Below are 20,849 nucleotides of genomic sequence, written 5' to 3' on the forward strand. Positions count from 1 at the left end.
ATGATAGAGAATAATAAATTATTTTTCAGTGCACATAATTAGGTATATATAATTTAAAACCAAGTGGAGTGATTGCTGATGCTGTACTCTTAAAAATATCCATCAAAATATACATGTCACCCGAGAGAGTGATACAAATAAATTATGACACAAAAGCAGAATAATGTCTCTTCTCATCCTTAAAACCTGGATAATACCTCATCAAAATGATTTGCCAAATGTGCCAATGATGGAAAACTTTAATTCCAAAACCACTTCTCTAAATTACCAATGGATTTATACTCTTGATGCCTTTTCACATGGTCACAAGCCAAGCATGCATGTGATTCCCAAAATCGAGGAAGATGTACTGTGAAATCTTTCCTCCAGTTAAAGTAACTAAGGTATAATTTATTGTTTTTGTCTACTTCCTTCAGATACTTAGCTAGCTCACTGGGAGAGTTATAATCTTCCACATGAATGAATGAATCTGCTGGAATATAATTCTCATAGTTTTCCCTAGATGGCCCCAAAACAACAGGCACAGAGCCAGCCAGAAGAGCATTGTAGAGCTTTTCTGTGATGTAATCTTTGTGGATTGAGTTTTCAAAGGAAAGATAAAATTTGCAAGTAGATATGGTAGGAATCAAATTTTTGTCAGTCAGGTATTCTCCAAATGCTTGCCCATAGGTGTGGATTTCAATGCTTTTGCTTAGCTCATTGTAATACTTGACCCTGGCATGCTCAGGGTTCCAGTTACTTACTACCCAGCACACTAACTTCTCTTTGCTTGGCACTTCAATCACGAAGGGGTTTGTGCTTACGGTCAAGAAACCATAAGGCACTTGGATATCTGAGTCGCGGCGATAAGTCAGAGTCAGGTTGAACAGGTGCTCAATGCCACTCTTCTGTGGTGTGTGAGTCGGTGATTCCAAATTCATCCAAATCCATTTCTGGAAGGGTGGCCTCGCCTGCTGAGGTAAATTGGTCAGATCCCAACTGATGTCTCGGTGGTGGATCAGAACTGCGTGAGACTTGTTGTACAGAGAACGGTCTGTCGTGAGATGGCATCCTTGGATGTTGAACATTGCTTGGCAAGATGTAAGGTCAAAGGTCTGCCCAAATGGCCACACCCAAATCAGAATAGTAGTTTCATTAAAATCACCAGTTTTGGTGGAGAAGAAATTTTTCATTTTCAGCACTGAGCTGGCTGACTCCATCGGGCTGAAGATCCAGCTGTTGGTGGGCTTGATGTAAATGAACAGACACACCACGAAGCAGGCCAGTATAATGCAGACAATTAAAAATGGGCGGAGAATTCCTTTGGATGCTGAGGTCATAATTTTTTCTGTGAAACAGAAAGGGAAAGATAGAGGAGTAGGAAGAGGTAGGGATGAAGAGTTAATCACAAATACATTTTGAAATAAATAGGTGGTACATCCTAAAATACACTTAATCACAAAATCAACTGCATTTTCTTTTCCAGTGTTACCAAAAACTAAACATGGTGTCTGCTCAATAAAATCAAGTTGCAAACAGTACCTGTTTCCTAAACACTGGCTCTCAACTGGGCTTGGTGCCAAGCACTTTGAACACATTACCCCTATCAGTGAGGTCTTTTATCACCTCTTCTCTGCAGAATGAGGAAATTGAGGGCCAAAAATAGATAGCTTACCTATTGAATTATGCTGTTTCTTGCCTTCTGAAATCCTCTTTGAACAAGTAATACAAGCATCAGTAATCCATTGAGGTGCATAGGCACCTCAGGTTTTACTGTCTTGATTTCTCTAATCTCTGCCTTTTATATAAGTGAGGGCCTCCCTGGTGGCTCAGTGGTAAAGAATCTGCCTGCCAATGCAGGAGACGTGGGTTCAATTCCTGGGTCAGGAAGATGCCTTGGAGAAGGAAATGGCAACCAACTCTAGCATTCTTGCCTGGGAAATCCTATGGACAGAGGAGCCTGGTGGGCTACAGTTCAATGGGCTGCAAAGAGTTGGACACTATTTAGTGACTAACACTACCACTATTTACCCATGAGTTAAATTTTGATCAGTTTCCCTTAATAAGACCAATACCTGATAATTACCTGGTGCTCATTAGTCCATGCATTAATATGATAACTTACATTAACAATATATGTATTAATTTATATATTTACACAAGTGTGTGTACCTCTGTGTAAGTATATGTACTAACTCGTTATATTCTCATCTCATTCATGAAGAAATTGAGGTCCCAAATGGTTAAGAAACTCCAAATTCATGCATAGTCAGTACATGATAAACTCCAAATTCATGCGTAGTCAGTCAATCAATGCAGAGCATTATTTTAAACACAGGCTCTGAGTCCAGAATCTGGGCACTTGATGACTCCATTTTTATAATCATTGATTCCCTAGGCTACAGCCAGAGAATACAATCATCTTGATAATACCAGAATGTAAGCTTTATGAGAAGCTTTGTTTCTCACTGCTGTATCCTCATCACCAGGTTACAGTGGCTGCTTAATAGATGCTTAGTAGATGCTATGTATACTGCATAAATGAATGGGTGGATTGCTGAGTACCTCGGGTGGATTCTCAAGGTATAGCATTGGTAACTAGATAAATAAAAATAAACAAAGTGTGAATGAATGAAATTATACTTAGTTGCTTTCTGGGTGTATTTAACACATATCGCTCTATAGAATGAAATGACTTACAGGTATTCTTACCAGTAGTTGAGCAAATTTTCCCAGTTTTGACTCTCTTTGTTGCACCCCAAAGTTGGCATATAGTACATTTTAGTCCCACAACACTTTATTTGGCCAAATGGGAAAAACTGGTTCCTAGGCAGACACAATATTCCTTCCATTACGTGTCTGTCAGTTTTCCTGATTCCTAGACGTTTTGAGTTTATTGAGGTTCTTCTTGTTAACTCTCTGCATATCGTCTATCCTCTCAACTTTCCACTGGTATTGGGGTCAATTACTAAACAACAGAGCTGTTACTCAGTAACACCTGCTTTGTACAGAAGCTGTCAGAAAACTTTGCCTCTTGGAGCCAAATTGACTTCCCCTTGACAAGAACTTTTTCACCTATTCCTCATTACTAAAATTCAGTTGGACACCTAACATGTCTTGAATTTCTCATATAACCTATATTTAAAGGACTTGCAGTTTGTTACTATAGCTCTCACCAGAGAGAGCAATAAATATAAACATAAAGCTAATTTTAATAATAAAGAGTATAATTAAAGTCCTTAAATCATTTTAATACTTTCAAGTAATATGAATAAATATAGTTTAAAGACTACAGCATTAAAAATAACAGAAACTTCAGTAAAAGTTCTACTTGTAAGAATTGGCGTGTGCATAATTACATTCTCCATAAAGAGACCTTTGGTCATAATTTAAGACCATAGAATTAAAGGATAGAAGAACTTGGAAAAGAAAATGTTCAGGTTGTGATTTTCAAACTATAAAAATACTTCAAGGTATTAGGGACAGAAATGTGAAACTAAGAATAGAAGACTTCTTCAAGGTGTGGTAATTCCACTCTTGCATGTGTGTGTTTTGAACCTTAACTTTAAATGGAAACAAACAGGAATATACTAGAAAAGATCTAATTTGAAAAGATACATGGACCCCAGTATTCTTAGCAGCACTATTCACAAGGTTGTATATTGTCACCCTGCTTATTTAACTTATATGCAGAGTACATCATGAGAAATGCTGGGCTGGAAGAAGCACAAGCTGGAATCAAGATTTCCGGGAGAAATATCAATAATCTCAGATATGCAGATGACACCACCCTTATAGCAGAAAGTGAAGAGGAACTCAAAGGCCTCTTGATGAAAGTGAAGGAGGAGAGTGAAAAGGTTGGCTTAAAGCTCAACATTCAGAAAACGAAGATCATGGCATCTGGCCCCATCACTTCATGGGAAATAGGTGGGGAAACAGTGGAAACAGTGTCAGACTTTATTTTTTTGGGCTCCAAAATCACTGCAGATGCTGATTGCAGCCAGGAAATTAAAAGATGCTTACTCCTTGGAAGGAAAGTTATGACCAGCCTAGACAGCATATTAAAAAGCAGAGACATTACTCTGCCAGCCAAGGTCTGTCTAGTCAAGGCTATGGTTTTTCCAGTGGTCATGTATGGATGTGAGAGTTGGACTGTGAAGAAGGCTGAGCACCGAAGAATTGATGTTTTTGAACTGTGGTGTTGGAGAAGACTCTTGAGAGTCCCTTGGACTGCAAGGAGATCCAACCAGTCCATTCTAGAGGAGAGAAATCCTGGGTGTTCATTGGAAGGACTGATGCTAAAGCTGAAACTCCAATACCTGGGCCACCTCATGCGACGAGTTGACTCACTGGAAAAGAGTCTGATGCTGGGAGGGATTGGGGGTAGGAGGAGACGGGTACGACAGAGAATGAGATGGCTGGATGGCATCACCGACTCGATGGACATGAGTTTGAGTGAACTCTGGGAGTTGGTGATGGACAAGGAGGACTGGTGTGCTGTTGTTCATGGGGTAACAAAGAGTCAGACACGACTAAGTGACTGAACCGAACTGAATTCACAATACCTAAGACATGGAAGTAACCTTTCAACCTGTCTGTTGAAAGATGAATGGATAAAGATGTGACACATATATACAATGGAATATTGCACAGCCATAAAAAAGAATGAAATAATGTCATTTGTAGCAACATGAGTAGACCTAGAAATTATCATACTAAGTGAAGTAAGTCAGACAAAGACAAATATCATATGACACTATTTATGATTCTAAAAACTAGTATCAAAATATCATATTTACAAAATAAAAATAGACTCACAGAAATAGAAGACAAACTTATGTTTGCCCAAGGTGAAAGGGAGGCAGGGATAAATTAAGAGTTTTGGATTAACAAATAAACAATGCTATATATAAAATAGATATAAGGTTCTACTCTATAGCACAGGGAACAATGAATATAATGGAAAACAATCTGAAAAAGAATTCACTTCAGTTCAGTTCAGTCGCTCAGTTATATCCAACAATTTGCAACCCCATGGACTACAGCACGTCAGGCCTCCCTGTCCATCACCAACTCCTGGAGTTTACTCAAACTCGCGGCCATTGAGTCAGTGATGCCATCCAACCATCTCATCCTCTGTTACCCGCTTCTCCTCCTGCCTTCAAATTTTTCCAGCATCAGGCTGTTTTCAAATTAGTCAGTTCTTTGCATCAGGTGGCCAAGTATTGGAGTTTCAGCTTCAGCATCAGTCTTTTCAATGAATATTCAGGATTGATTTCTTTTAGGATGGACTGGTTGGATCTCCTTGCAGTACAAGGGACTTCTCCAACACCACAGTTCAAAACCATCAATTCCTCAGCACTCAGCTTTCTTTATAGTACAACTCTCACATCCATATATGACCACTGGAAAAACCATAGCTTTGACTAGATGGACTTCTGTTGGCAAAGTCATGTCTCTGCTTTTTAATATGCTGTCTAGGTTGGTCATAGCTTTTCTTCCAAGGAGCAAATGTCTTTTAATTTCATGGTTGCAGTCATCATCTGCAGTGATTTTGGAGTCCAAAAATATAAAGTCTGCCCCTGTTACCAATGGTTCCCCATCTGTTTGCCATGAAGTGATGGGACCAGATGCCATGATCTTAGTTTTCTGAATGTTGAGTTTTAAGCCAACTTTCTCAGTCTCCTCTTTCACTTTCATCAAGAGGCTCTTTAGTTCTTCACTTTCTGCCGCAAGTGTGGTGTCATCTCCATATCTGAGGTTATTGATATTCCTCCTGGAAATCTTGATTCCATCTTGTGCTTCATCCAGCCCAGCATTTCTCAAGATGTACTCTGCATATAAATTAAATAAGCCTGGTGACAATATACAGCCTTGATGTACTGCTTTCCCGATTTGGAACCAGTCTGCTCTTCCATGTCCAGTTCTAACTGTTGTTTCTTGACATGCATACAGATTTCTCAGGAGGCAGGTCAGGTGGTCTGGTATTTGCATCTCTCAGAATTTTCCAAGTTTGTGGTGATCCACCCAGTCAAAGGCTTTGGCATAGTCAATGAAGCAGAAATAGATGTTTTTCTGGAACTCTCTTGCTTTTTCGATGATTCAGCAGATTTTGACAATTTGATCTCTGGTTCATCTGCAATTTCTAAATCCAGCTTGAACATCTGGAAGGTCATGTTTCACATAGTATTGAAGCCTGGCTTGGAGAATTTTGAGCATTAGTTTACTAGCATATGAGATGGGTTGCAATCTTACAGTAGTTTGAGCATTCTTTGGCATTGCCCTTCTTTGGGGTTGAATTGAAAACTGACCTTTTCCAGTCCTGTGGCCATTGCTGTGTTTTCCAAATTTGCTGGCATATTGAGTGCAGCACTTTCACAGCATCATCTTTTAGGATTTGAAATAGTTCAACTGGAATTCCATCACTTCCACTAGTTTTGTTTGTAGTGATGCTTCCTAAAGCCCGCTCAACTTCACATTCCAGGATGTCTGGCTCTAGTTGAGTAATTGCACCATCGTGGTTATCTGGGTTATGAAGATTTTTTTTTGGATAGTTCTTCTGTGTATTCTTGTTCCCTCTTCTTACTATTTTCTGATTCTGTTAGGTCCATATAATTTCTTTCCTTTAGTGAGCCTATTTTGCATGAAAACTTACCTTGGTATCTCTAATTTTCTTGAAGAGATCTCTAGTCTTTCCCATACTATTGTTTTCCTCTATTTCTTTGCACTGATCACTGAGGAAGGCTTTCTTATCTCTCCTTGCTATTCTTTGGAACTCTGCATTCAAATGCGTATATCTTTCCTTTTCTCCTTTGCTTTTCACTTCCTTTCTTTTCATAGCTATTTGCAAGGCCTACTCCAATAGCCATTTTGCTTTTTTGCATTTCTTTTTCTTGGGGATGGTCTTTATCACTGCCTCCCATATAGTGTCACACACCTCTATCCATAGTTCTTCAGGCACTCTGTCTATCAGATCTAATCCCTTGAATCTATTTATCACTTCCATTGTATAATTGCAGGGGATTTGATTTAGGTCATACCTGAATGGTCTAGTGGTTTTCCCTGCTTTCTTCAATTTAAGTCTGAATTTGGCAAAAAGGATTTCATGATTTGAGGCACAGCTCCTGGTCTTGTTTTTTCTGACTATACAGAGCTTCTCCATCTTTGGCTGCAAAGAAAAAATCAATCTGATTTCAGTATTGACCATTTGGTGATGTCCACATGTAGAGTCTTCTCTTGTGTTGTTGTAAAATTGTGTTTGGTATGACCAGTCCATTCTCTTGGCAAAAGTCTATTAGCCTTTGCCCTACTTCATTCTGTACTCCAAGGGCCAAATTTCCCTGTTACTCCAGGTACTTCTTGACTTCCTACTTTTGGATTCCAGTCCCCTATAATATAAAGGACATCTTTTTTTTTATGTTAGTTCTAGAAAGTCTTGTGGGTCGTAATAGAACAGTTCAACTTCAGCTTCTTCAGCATTCCTGGTTGGGGCATAGACTTGGATTACTATGATACTGAATGGTTTGCCTTGGAAACAAACAGAGATCATTCTGTCATTTTTGAGCTTGCATCCAAGTACTACATTTTGGACTCTTTTTTTGACTTCTCTTTCGTTGAAAAAGAATATATATATATATATATATATATATATCCTTAATCTGAAACTAACGCATCATTATAAAGCAACTATACCTCAGATTTATAAAAGAAAGAAACAGGGATATATTATGGAGTATTATACAATACTTGCCTATAAGTTTAAGTTAGAACAGAATAGTTAGGTTTGTAACTTGCCACTTGGTCTTTATTCCTAGATTGCAGTCACTACCCTCCTATTCAACCCACCTCTCTATTTCACACTAGCTAAGATGTGGGGTTGAAAGAGGTTCTTCCTTTATGCCATTATGAGTCCTTGGGTCCACATGTTTGATAATCCCTATTTGGTACCTTTTCTATATGTTGGGCAAATTCATAATCAAACTACTTCTGTTAAGGCAAAGCTTTTTAATCTTCAGTAAAAATTCATAAAAATCACAAAGCCTTTGAACAGAACTTTGGATCTACTTGGGCATGTAGAGATCAACTCAGATCAACCCCAAAGACCTGAAATGAATCACCAAAAATTGATAGGTGGTTTGAAAGTAGAAATTGTTTAAAAAAGAAGGATTGCCATATATAGTCACATTGAGACTTCTTTCCTGTTATATAAAGTAAAATTTTTAAGATGCTTCCTATAGTGCCTGGACCATACTGCTGCTGTTGCTAAGTCGCTTCAGTCATGTCTGACTCTGTGCGACCCCATAGACGGCAGCCCACCAGGCTCCTCCATCCCTGGGATTCTCCAGCAAGAATACTGGAGTGGGTTGCCATTTCCTTCTCCAGTGCATGCATACATGATAAGTCGCTTCATTGTGACTGACTCTGTGTGACCCCATGGACAACAGCCCACCAGGCTCCTCTGTCCACAGGATTCTCCAGACAAGAGTACTGGAGTGGGTTGCCATTTTCTTCTCTGCCTGGACCATAGAAAGCACGTGTTTGCTTTACATTATTATTTCTTGTTAGTCAAGAATCAGAGTTCCCATAACAGCTGAAATTCTTTTGGAATAATAGATTATTTCTGATTTCTGTGCAAATTATTACTATTTCTAACCACATACATACAATTTCCCTTAAGTACAAGACATAACTCATTAGTATTAATGTCTGGATAAAATACACATGGAAAAAAATTATAGTGAACTAGCAGAGCAGCAGCAAGCAGAATCTTTCAATAGATCATGAAATCAGCCTTTTCACAGAAGTTTGCTTTGTAAGCATATTGTGTTTAGATTCTGTGGCAGATATTTCCTGGTTTTTACTGTCTGGCAATCACTCGCTTTTCTTCTGATAATAGCATCCCAATTGCCTATCAGGATATACCTCTCCTCTCTATGTGCAATCTTTGTGACTTTTTTTCAACCACTGTTGAGGAGGGACGCCAGATCTTTCAAACTCTCTCTCTTTGGGACTTTAAAACTTGCATGTAAGGGACAAGAGAGAAAAATGTTGAAGATAATCACAGTAGAGTTCCCTGAGAAGACTAATATAAACTCTCCTACCTGCCATCAGGAGCTACTCAGGACCCTGCCTTCCTGGTCTTGGATCCTGAGATATTCCTTCAGTTACAAGAGCTACTCCATAAACACAATAATTTTCTTTTTGTTTATAATAGTTATAATTGATTATATTTCTTGAAACAAAGAAATCAAAACAAACAACAAAAACAAGAGCCCTAATCAAGCCAAAAATGAAAAAAACAAAAACCCAATTGATTCTTTTTTCTGCATTTTTTCTTTCTGCAGTATAAGAAATATCTAACTTAAATCTTTCAAAATATACCTGCAATTATCTGGATCATGGTGGAGACTTCTGATAAAATGTGGTCCAGTGGAGGAGGGAATGGCAAACTACTTCAGTATTCTTGCCTTGAGAATTCAATGAACAGTATGAATAGTCAAAAAGATAGGACATTGAAAGATTAACTCCCCGGGATGGTAGGTGCCCAATATGCTACTGGAGATCAGTGGAGAAATAACTCCAGAAGAATGAAGAGAGGGAGCCAAAGCAAAAACAACACCCAGTTGTGGATGTGACTGGCGATGGAAGCAAGTCTCTTTACTGATGCTGTAAAGAGCAATTTTTCATAGGAACCTCAAATGTTAGGTCCATAAATCAAGGCAAATTGGAAGTGGTCAAACAGGAGACAGCAAGAGTGAACATTGACATTTTAGGAATCAGCGAAGTAAAAGGGACTGGAATGGGTGAATTTAACTCAGATGACCATTATATCTACTACTGTGGGGAAGAATCCCTTAGAAGAAATGGAGTAATCATCATAGTAAACAAAAGAGTCTGAAATGCAGTACTTGGATGCAATCTCAAAAACGACAGAATGATCTCTGTTCATTTCCAAGGCAAACCATTCAATATCATGGTAATCCAAGTCTATGCCCCAGCCAGTAATGCTGAAGAAGCTGAAGTTGAACAGTTCTATGAAGACCTACAAGACCTTCTAGAACTAACACCAAAAAAGATGTCCTTTTCATTATAGGGAACAGGAATACAAAAGTAGGAAGTCCCTTGTGGCTCAGACGGTAAAGCATCTGCCAACAATGCAGGAGTCCTGGGTTCGATCCCTGGGTCGGGAAGATACTCTGGAGAAGGAAATGGCAACCCACTACAGTACTCTTGCTTGGAAAATCCCATGGACGGAGGAGCCTGGTAGACTGCAGTCCATGGGGTTCAAAGAGTTGGACACGATTGAGTGACTTCACTTCACTTCACTTCAAGAAACACCTGGAGTAACAGTCAAACTTGGCCTTGGAGTACAGAATGAAGAAGGACAAAAGCTAATAGAATTTTTCCAGAAGAACACACCGGTGATAGCAAACACCCTCTTCCAAGAACTCAAGAGAAGACTTTACACATGGACATCACCAGATGGTCAATATCAAAATCAGATTGATTATATTCTTCTCAGTCAAAGATGGAGAAGCTCTATACAGTCATCAAAAACAAGACTGGAATCTGACTGTGGCTCAGATCATGAATTCCTTTTTGCCAAATTCAGACTTAAATTGAAGAAAGCAGGGAAAACCCATAGTCCATTCAAAGATGACCTAAATCAAACCCCTAACAATTATACTATAGTGGAAGTGAGAAATAGATTTAAGGGAATAGATCTGATAGACAGAGTGCCTGATGAAATATGGATAGAGGTGTGTTACATTGTACAGGACAGGGATCAAGACCATCCCCAAGAAAAAGAAATGCAAAAAAGCAAAATGGCTATCTAAGCAGGGCTTACAAATAGCTATGAAAAGAAGAGAAGCAAAAAGCAAAGGAGAAAAGGAAAGATATACTCATTTGAATGAAGAGTTCCAAAAAATAGCAAGGAGAGATAAGGACGTCCTCAGTGATCAGTGCAAAGAAATAGAGGAAAACAATAGAATGGGAAAGACTAGAGATTTCTTCAAGAAAATTAGAGATACCAAGGGAACATTTCATGCAAAGATGGGCTCGATAAAGGACAGAAATGGTATGGACCTACCAGAAGCAGAAGATATTAAGATGAGGTGATAAGAATACACAGAAAAACTATCCAAAAAAGATCTTCATGACCCAGATAACCACAAGGGTGTGATCACTCACCTAGAGCCAGACAACGTCGAATGTGAAGTCGAGTGGGCTTTAGGAAGCATCACTACAAACAAAGCTAGTGGAGGTGATGGAATTCCAGTGGAGCTATGTCAAATCCTAAAAGATGATGCTGTGAAAATGCTGCATTCAATATGCCAGCAAATTTGGAAAACTCAGCAATGGCCACAGGACGGTAAATGGTCAGTTTTCATTCCAATCCCAAAGAAAGGCAATGCCAAAGAATGCTCAAACCACTGCACAATTGCACTGATATCACATGCTAGTAAAGTAATTCTCAAAATTCTCCAAGCCAGGATTCAATAATACATGAACCGTGAACTTCCAGATGTCAAGCTGGATTTAGAAGAGGCAGAGGAACCAGAGATCAAATTGCCAACATCCGTTGGATCATCGAAAAAGCAAGAGAGTTCCAGAAAGACATCTATTTCTGCTTTATTGACTATGCCAAAGTCCTTGACTGTGTGGATCACAATAAACTGTGGAAAATTCTGAAAGAGATGCAAATACCAGACCACCTGACCTGCCTCTTAAGAAATCTGTGTGCAGGTCTGGAAACAACAGATAGAACTGGACATGGAACAACAGACTGGTTCCAAATAGAAAAAGGAGTATGTCAAGGCTGTATATTGTCACCCTGTTTATTTAAATTATATGCAGAATACATCATGAGAAACGCTGGGCTGGAGGAAGCACAAGCTGCAATCAAGATGGTCGGGAGAAATATCAATAACCTCAGATATGCTGATGACACCACTCTTATGGCAGAAGGACAAGAAGAACTAAATAGCCTCTTGATGAAAGTGAAAGAGGAGAGTGAAAAAGTTGACATAAAGCTCAACATTCAGAAAACAAAGCTCATGGCATCTGGTCCCATCATTTCATGGCAAATAGATGGGAAACAGTGGAAACAGTGACAGACTTTATTTTTTTGGACTCCAAAATCACTGCAGATTATGACTGAAACCATGAAACTAAAAGATGCTTACTCCTCAGGAGAAAAGTTATGACCAACTTAGACAGCATATTAAAAAGCAGAGACATTACTTTACCAACAAATGTCTGTCTAGTCAAGGCTATGATTTTTCCAGTGGTCATGTATGGATGTGAGAGTTGGACTATAAAGAAAGCTGATTGCCAAAGAATTGATGCTTTGAACTGTGGTGTTAGGGAAGACCCTTGAGATTCCCTTTGACTGCAAGGAGATTCAACCAGTCCATCCTAAAAGAAATCAATCCTGAGTATTCATTGGAAGGACTGATGCTGAAGCTGAAACTGCAATACTTTGGCCACCTGATGTGAAGAGCTGACTCATTTGAAAAGACCCTGATCCTGGGAAAGACTGAAAGCAGAAGTGGACGGCAGGAGATGAGACGGTTGGATGGCATCACTGACTCAATGTACATGAGTTTGAGTAAACTCCAGGAGTTGGTTTTGGACAGGGAGGCTTGGTGTGCTGCAGTCCATGGGGTCTCTAGAGTTGGACATGACTGAGTGACTGAACTGAACTGATATATAAATTAGGAAAAGGGGAAACAAATCTCTTCACTTTACATTAAGCTATAGACTTCACCCAGAGTTTAGCTATTTGGTGTCAGGTGATGTGGAAATCAGTCCTGAATATTCATTTGGAAGGATTGATGCCAAAACTCCAATACTTTGGCCACCTGTTGTGAATAACTGACTCATTAGAAAAGACCCTTATGTTGGGGAAGATTGAAGAGGGGAGAAAAAGGGGGTGACAGAGGATGAGATAGTTGGATGACATCATCGACTATATCGACATGAGTTTGAGCAAGCTCTGGGAGTTGTTGATGGACAGGGAAGCCTGTTGTGCCACAGTCCATGGGATCACAAAGAGTCGGACATGACTGAATGACTGAAATGACTGACTCATGTTTAACTTGGGCTTCCCTGATGGCTCAGCCGTAAAGATCTTGGTTTGGTCTGAGTCAGGAAGATATCCTGGAGGAGGGCATGGCAACCCACCCCAGAAGTATTCTTTCCTGGAGAATCCCATGGACAGGGGAACCTGGCAGGCTACAGTTCATGGGGTCTCAAAGAATCAGACACGACTGAAGTAACTTTGCACACATGCACCCATGATGTCTAATGTCTCTTTAGTCAGGCTCAGATAACAATTGCTCCCCATATAACCATTATGGTGTTTAGTGTCATGATATTAGTATCAAGGCTTCTGCAAAAGTCTTCTGAACACTACACTGTATGTTCATAATTAAAATTGCCCCTCTCAAAAAACTGAGTTTTTTTAGTGTAGTTTTGCTTTTACTCTTCCTTACAATTTTTATGCTAAAATCCTTTACAAGAATAAAAATATAAGCTTTCTACTTTCTGCACTATATATCAAATTATATTCTGCCTCAAAGTACTGTAGAACTTTATATATTCATTGCTTTACTATCAAAGACTCCCTTGACACCTCACATTCCACTACGCCTTTCTCATGGGAATTCCCACTCTGAGTTTCCACAATTCTCTGCATTAAGCTCCTGATCCAAATGCCTCCTGCCTTTGGGAGAAAAGCCATTTACTCTTTGGCAAGAAGACACTGGTTAATTTCTGGAATGCTATCAAATTGTGAACCGTTTTCAAAGACCTTTGGATACAATCTCTGGTATTTCTAGGCATATGCTTGTGTTTTACTTCCTCCAAACACCAGAGAAGCTGCCACCAAAATATGCCAGCTTTGGTTACCAATGCTTTTCTTGAGTATTTCTTAGAATATATTCTGACAGAACTAACAATTTCCTGACCTATTTCTGTAGTGGTTTCATTGATATTACCTCTAAATACTCAAAGACTTCTCTCTACCCTCTGCCCCCTGCCCTCCCCCGCCACCTCCGCTTTCATTTTTGTCTCAGACATTTGTTCCCATTGGAGTGCAAGCTGCCAACTGCCACTTCTCCTGCACTGTACACTTTTTTATCTTGGGAAGTTTATACATTCAGTCTCTGAAATTTTCTTTTCAATTCAGGGATTAACTTTTTTTATTTTAGTTAATCTTTTATCTGCTCTCTTCTCCCTACTTGTAATCACTACTTCTTAATCACTGTCTCAATTCCCTTTAGAAACTCTATTTACCAGCTTTGTCTGCAGCTAGAACAATCAGATCTGACTCTGAGCCCAAGTGTAACTTGGCCCATGTGCCTCCTAAACATAAGAACACCCCAGACAGGACAGGGGCTGGTTTCTGGCATTTCCTCAGAACACACTTTCTGGCTTCCCTTGAGGCAGTCTTTTCATAATTTGTCTGTCAGCACAGTGCTTTCTAAGGGTTTCCCTGGTGGCTCAGACAGTAAAGAATTCGCCTGCAATGAAGGCCTTGAGGCTTGATCTCTGGGTCAGGGAAATCCCATGAAGAAGGGAGTGGCAACCCACTCCAGTATTCTTGCCTGGAGAATTCCATGGACAAAAGAGCCTGGCAGGCTACAGTCCATGGGGATGCAAAAGAGTTTGACGCAACTGAGCAACTAACACAACAGCAGCAACAGTGCTTTCCATGATTGTTGTCAGATTTTAGAACATAGCAGCCAGCCACCAAAGGTCAAGAGGCCTTTAAAACAACAACAATAAAAAAGTCAAAATTCTCATTTTGGGCCAATACATTACTATGTGTTTCTGACACTGAGAGTTTCTTCCTTTCCAATGACAAAGTAGAGCAATTAACTCCTTGGAATTTTCTTGATGTGGACTCTAGTGGCTTGACTCCTAAGTGTGTTGCTTTAAAAATGCATGTTAAATATTGAGGTTCCAGCTGATAATTGCAGAGAATGCCTTGAATTATAGGAATAAAATTTTGTGACATATATTATTCTGGAGCCACTGTTCATTGGAATAAACTAGATTCATCAACACTTCTCTCCTGGCTTTTATTATAGAAAACAATGTCTGGGGACAGTGGATCTGGAGTACTAGTAGTTTAGGTAACTCTCCTCCTGCCCCAAAGAGAGTGTGGAGAGGTAAATCAGAGCAAGGGTGAGTCTAGGTCTTTTTTTTTCTTTTTCTTTTTAAATGATTTGGGTGTTTATAAAGCAATTCAAGAAATACCAAGGATATTGACACATTTGTTTTTGCTAATCCAAGGCCTCTCTGATAATTATATTCCTGCTAGCCACATTCTCTTTCAGATGAATTTCTTACATGCTGCTTTTTGACTTAGCTTTGAAATTCAACTAACTTCAAAAGAGTTAAACTGGTTAAAAACAATAAGGGTAGAGAAAAGAAATCATTTAAATAAAATTTTCAGTTTTATCCAATTTTGTCCACATAATGTCCTCAGTTAATATTTTTAAAGGATTTACAAGTATTTATTTTAACCATTTCTTCAAACTTGATATGGAATTCCTTCTCTATAAATTTTTATATTCTTAATTCCCTAGCTCTCACCAGATTACTATATAAGGCCATATGCTTTGAATCACCACAGTTTGATAGTTTGATTTCCATCAGTCTTACTACTAGGAATGTCTCTTCTTCAAGATGTCCCTTAAGTATTCCTGTGAAAGACACCCTAGTTTCATATGGACCCCAACTGGTCTGGCAGTAGCAGCCCCCATCTACGGTTTGTCCTTCTTCATCAAGTGGGTCCACTAGTTTGAGAATCCACTTGATGCAGCCTCACTTCTCCTCATAATCACCCAATGTGTAGACCTAGAAACACAAATGCAGATTTTCTCTGACCTTGAACCATCTGAGTACCATTTTCCAGGTTCATGTCGCAGTTGGAAAACCAGCTACTTGAATCAAGCTTGGTCGCTGACTAGAGTATTTTTGAATGCACTGAGATACTCACAACATCTCTCCCAGAACATTTCCTTCAATTTCTGGTCCTTTGTCTGTTAACACTACAGGATTTATTCTAGTTTACAGGTGAGTGAATCCACAGAAAATAAACAGCTTTATCTTCCCTGGCTATTTCCTATACCCTTATCCTCAACATTAAATTCTTGTTCTTCCAGCTACAAAATACAGAAATGGAAACAAAAACAGAATACCATCATGCATATCAAAGGATGTTAACAGATACTAAGAAAGAGGCTGTCAGAATGAAAGAGAAAATCTACCTATAGACAGAAGCATTGTACTAGAGGGGGCATTGCCATGACAACAGTTTCTGCACCACATCAAATTTTGCAGGCTGATCATCTTCTGAACTCATGTGAAACTAATTAGCACCAGCTTTACTGGGATTAAATAAAAACAGATCACTATAGTTAATGAGGAGCTTCTGAAACTTCAAGTTAAATCTACAATAAAAACACTGGCCAGTAAGAACTAAAATAGAAAGAATGAGCCACAAGAAGTCAACAGTTTAAGAGAGAATATGATAAAAGCGTGGCTAAGGAGATTACAGAAAAAAGGAAGTTGTAAGTTTAATCAACTTGCAACTGAATAATTTGAAAATCAACTGATTAACATATTCAACAGAAAGTAATATTACTAGAAGGAAGGTAGAAAGGGAGAAATTAGGAGTAAAAATTCCTGAAGTGAAAAATTTTTAATCTTGGAGATATAAATATTACAGTCCTCGGAAGTGAAACAGAGCAGGACCTTATGGTCTTTCCCCCTCATGTCCTCTGCCTGCCTGTTGTCTGTGGAAAACTTTAGTCAAATAATAAGTTTAATCAGAGAAAAGAGAACATGCAGAAAGAAAGGAAAACAGTCAAAGAAGACCAATAATAATAATAATAATAATGTACTCATTAAGCAGAGTCAAAGACTTTTAGTTCCTTCTCAAGGGCTATAGGTAATATTCTGAGCCATATCCTGTGAGCTGTCTTGTAGATACTGAAACCCTCACAAGGTGGAGAAGTTAAATACATGATGATCAGACTTTTATCACAACATGAGGTGACACAGTTCCAAGAACTGACCTCAAAGAAATGGAAACAAACTTTGGATGTCAGGCAAGTGTATGCTCCTCGGTTCTGTCTCATCACAACAAAGATTTGGAGCGATGGACATTAAAGCCCTTGGTGCATCACAGCTCTTGGGTCTTGGACAAACCGTGTTATAGCTCTTAGACAAATCAGTGTTACAGCTCTATTTTATTTAGAAGTTAGCAGGAGAATCCATCCTTGAAGTATGAGGGCATGCCAACCCAAAGACGTGAAGAGAAGAGAGTGGAGGAGTGTGCCAGCATGCCGGAGAGAGAGAGAGCGCTTTGGCTCCTCCTTTTATATGTTTTTTCTCCCCCCCTGGGCCTGCCCTTTGCAAATTGGGTCAGCCAGGAGTGCTGTTTGTTCTACCTCCTAATTCCAGTCTTCGGACCTTCGTTTGACCTTCCTTTGTTCTATTTTTGCGGGTTTTTCCCTTCCTTGTCTTTTAGCCACAGCCATTTTGGACTCCTATTTCCTAGTCTAACTGCCTAACATTCCCCCCTCAAGAGATGGGAGGACCAATTCTTTGGGAGTAGGGGCATCGAGGTCTTTCTGGCTACTTCCTGCTAAACTGGGATGATGAGGGGTATTGGGCCTCCCCCTCTTGCTAGTCTCAAGCCTCAGAGTCCTTATAGCAGTGTCCATAAAAGGGTGAGTGATATTTTCCGTGGTTGACCGTAGTTTTACATCTTTGTTGAACTGGCACTTCATATTGTAGCTTGTTGACCTGGGCAGAGACAAAACAGGTTAGACAGGTGATAATACACGGAGCAATCATAAGCAGCATTAATATGGTATAACAAGAACTAGTAGGGGCATTCAGTTCAGTTCAGTTCAGAATGCCCCTACTAGTTCTTGTTATACCATATTAGCCAATTTCAAATTCACATCGTCAGGATGGCTCAAGTCCTTCCCTGTTCAGGGGTCAGGAGATCTATCTCCTGTCTGTTTTGGAGTACAATCCCTGCCAAGCTGTGTAGGCTCTTTACAGCTATCCTGAGAAATCTTATCCCCAGAAACCAGATTTTGGGGGTGTTCATTAGAATGGCACTCATTTGTAGTCCTGAATAGGTATCTGAAATTTTCCAGGGGCTCACAGGTGTATTGAGTGTCCTTTTCTATTTTCTTCCATGGCTTGACTCATGAGTAGTGAATCCAGGAGTCATGTCCTGGTACCTTGACGGCTGATGGCAGAGGCTTAGCTTCTATGATCACAAAATTGGAGACTACTGCATATCCGGCTCTTCTTTTTCCATCTAAGACAAAGCTGCTTCCATTAGTGTACCAGATTTCCTCAGGATTGGTCAGAGGATCTTCTGACAATCCCTCTCAGGGTTTTGTCCAGTGGTCCAAGGTTTCTAGACAAGAGTGAAAGGGGAGAGAGCCCTCGGGGATAGGCAGGAGGGTGGTTGGGTTAAGAACCTCACAAGGGGATATAGTGAGGCCTGGAGTTTCCATCAGCATTACTTGATATCTGAGGATTGATCAGACATCCATAAATGGCCTCTCCCATTCAGGAGTTGTTTCACTTGGTGGCCGGTAAAAATAGTTAGTTTGCCTCCAAAGGAGAGTTTTAAAGCATCTTCTATCATGATTGCAATAGCTGCAAGATTTCGAAGGCAGGGGGGCCAGCCTTGGGCAGTTGGATCGAGTTTCTTGGATAAGTAAGCTACAGGCTGGGGCTCAGATCCTAACCTTTGAGTTAACACTCCCAAGGCTATTCCCTCTCTTTCATGGACATAAAGTTGGAATGCTTGTTCTGGGTCTGGCAACCTCAAGGCAGGTGCCTGAGTTAAAGCCTGTTTTAATGTAGCCTCTGCCTTCTTTTGAGGAATTCCCCACATCAATGGGATTGAATCATCCTGTCCCTTTAAGCTTTCATATAAGGGCTAGGCAAATAGACCATATTTGGGTATCCAGATTCTACAATACCCAGTTAGCTCCAGGAAAGCTCGCAATTGTTTTTGAGTCGTGGGGGAGGGCAACTGGAGGATTCCTTGTACCCGATCATAGAAGAGCCTCCTAGACCGGTGTGTAATCTGAACTACCAGGTAAGTGACTTTTGTCTCAACCATCTATGCCTTAGCATGGGAGACTTTATATCCCCTTTCTACCAAAAAGTTTAGAACCTGAACTGCATGTTGTCGGGGATTTTCCTCATCTGGAGAGCAGATTAGTAGGTCATCTACATATTGTTATATCTTCCCATTAGGTCCCAGGTCCAGATCTAGGAGATCCCGGCTAAGGGCCTGTCCAAACAAGTGGGGGCTATCTCTGAACCCCTGAGGTAAATCTGTCCAAGTCACCTGTTGGTGTTTTTCTCCTGGGTCCTCCCACTCAAAGGCAAAAAGATATTGGGATTTTTTATCCAGTGGTATGCAAAAAAAATGCATCTTTGAGATACAAGACTGTAAACCACTTGGCACTGGGTGGGATTTCTCTGAAGATTACATAGGGATTGGGTACTGTGGGATGGAGGGGGACTACAGCTTCATTTAAGATCTGGAGATCTTGAACTATTCGCCAGGTTCCATCATTTTTCTTTACCTAGAGAATTGAGGTGTTACATGGTGAATTGGTGGGGAACAATAGCCCACAAGCAAGGAATTTATTTATTAAAGGCTATAGTCCCTCCCAGCCTCTCTTTTGAGGGGATATTGTTTCCGGTTAGGACACCTAGTGGGATCTAGGAGGACAGTGATGACTGGTTTAGCTTGGTGGGCTCGTCCAGTAATTCCCTGGTCCCACACCTGGGGGTTAATTTTGTCTTCCTATAGTTTTGGTACCTCTATATTGGAGAAGGTGTAATGGGTTCTTCAGTAGTAACCAGGAGCTGTAGATCTCTGTTGCTGCTGCTGTTGCTAAGTCACTTCAGTCGTGTCCGACTCTGTGCGACCCCATAGATGGCAGCCCACTAGGCTCCCCCGTCCCTGGGATTCTCCAGGCAAGAACACTGGAGTAGGTTGCCATTTCCTTCTCCAATGATGAGCTCTAGGGACTGAAAAACTTCCCATCACAAGGGTGGTCCCCAATTTAGTGAGTATGTCTCTTCCCATTAAGGGAGCAGGACACTCAGGGACCACCAGAAACTGGTGGGAAAATATTTGTTCATCCCAGAAACAAAGAAGTACTTGGGTGAATCTTTTAGTAGTTGCTTTTCCTGTAGCCAAGTGATGGTTATCTGTGACAGGCGGGCTGGCTGGAGCGGGCTGCTTCAGTCCTCTTGAACCATCGTGAGAGAAGGCTTGGTGCTTGATCTTGAGACTCTTGGGTCCCGAGGGCAGAGTGTTGCCCAGTGTCTCAGTTGATGGCATTTGTAGCAAGACATTTTAGGAGACTTGTCACGGTGTGGACACTCTATTGTCAATGCCCTGCCTGTCTACGGATTAGGCATTTGCCTCATGCCTTGTCCTTCAAGGACTCGGGGTTTGCCATAGGGCTTCCCTGGAGGGTCGCCAGCATCTGGGCATGCCTTGTCTCTCTCCTTCTCTCCCTTTCCTGGGCCTTGGCCTCCTTCTCCTGTTCTCTATTATAAAAGGTATTGATGGCTGTCTGGATCATCTCATCTAAAGAGGCAGCAGACTCCTGCTGCTGTGGCTATTGTAACTTAATTCTGATATCTGATGCACATTGGGACAGGAATTTGTCCTTTAAAATCACCTGTCCCGCATAAGAGTCTAAATCCAGATTGGTAAACTTTTGGAGGGCCTCTTTTAGCCTTTCCAGAAAGTCAATGGGGTTCTCACTGGGCTCCTGAGTTATTGCTGAGAC

The 20,849-nt window shown here is 40.4% G+C and overlaps 1 protein-coding gene across 1 annotated transcript; it reads right to left on the bottom strand.

Moving 5' to 3' along the window:
• Positions 1-239: 239 nt before the first annotated feature.
• FUT9 (fucosyltransferase 9) lies at positions 240-1,319 on the bottom strand. The gene has a single exon (XM_055433733.2). The coding sequence runs from the start codon at positions 1,317-1,319 to the stop codon at positions 240-242; it is 1,080 nt and encodes a 359-aa protein (XP_055289708.1).
• Between the last annotated feature and the right edge of the window lie 19,530 nt (positions 1,320-20,849).

Source organism: Moschus berezovskii, chromosome 10, assembly GCF_049115385.1.
Source record: "Moschus berezovskii isolate FMDL1 chromosome 10, NW_MosBer_1.0, whole genome shotgun sequence".
Taxonomy (NCBI): Eukaryota; Metazoa; Chordata; class Mammalia; order Artiodactyla; family Moschidae; genus Moschus; species Moschus berezovskii.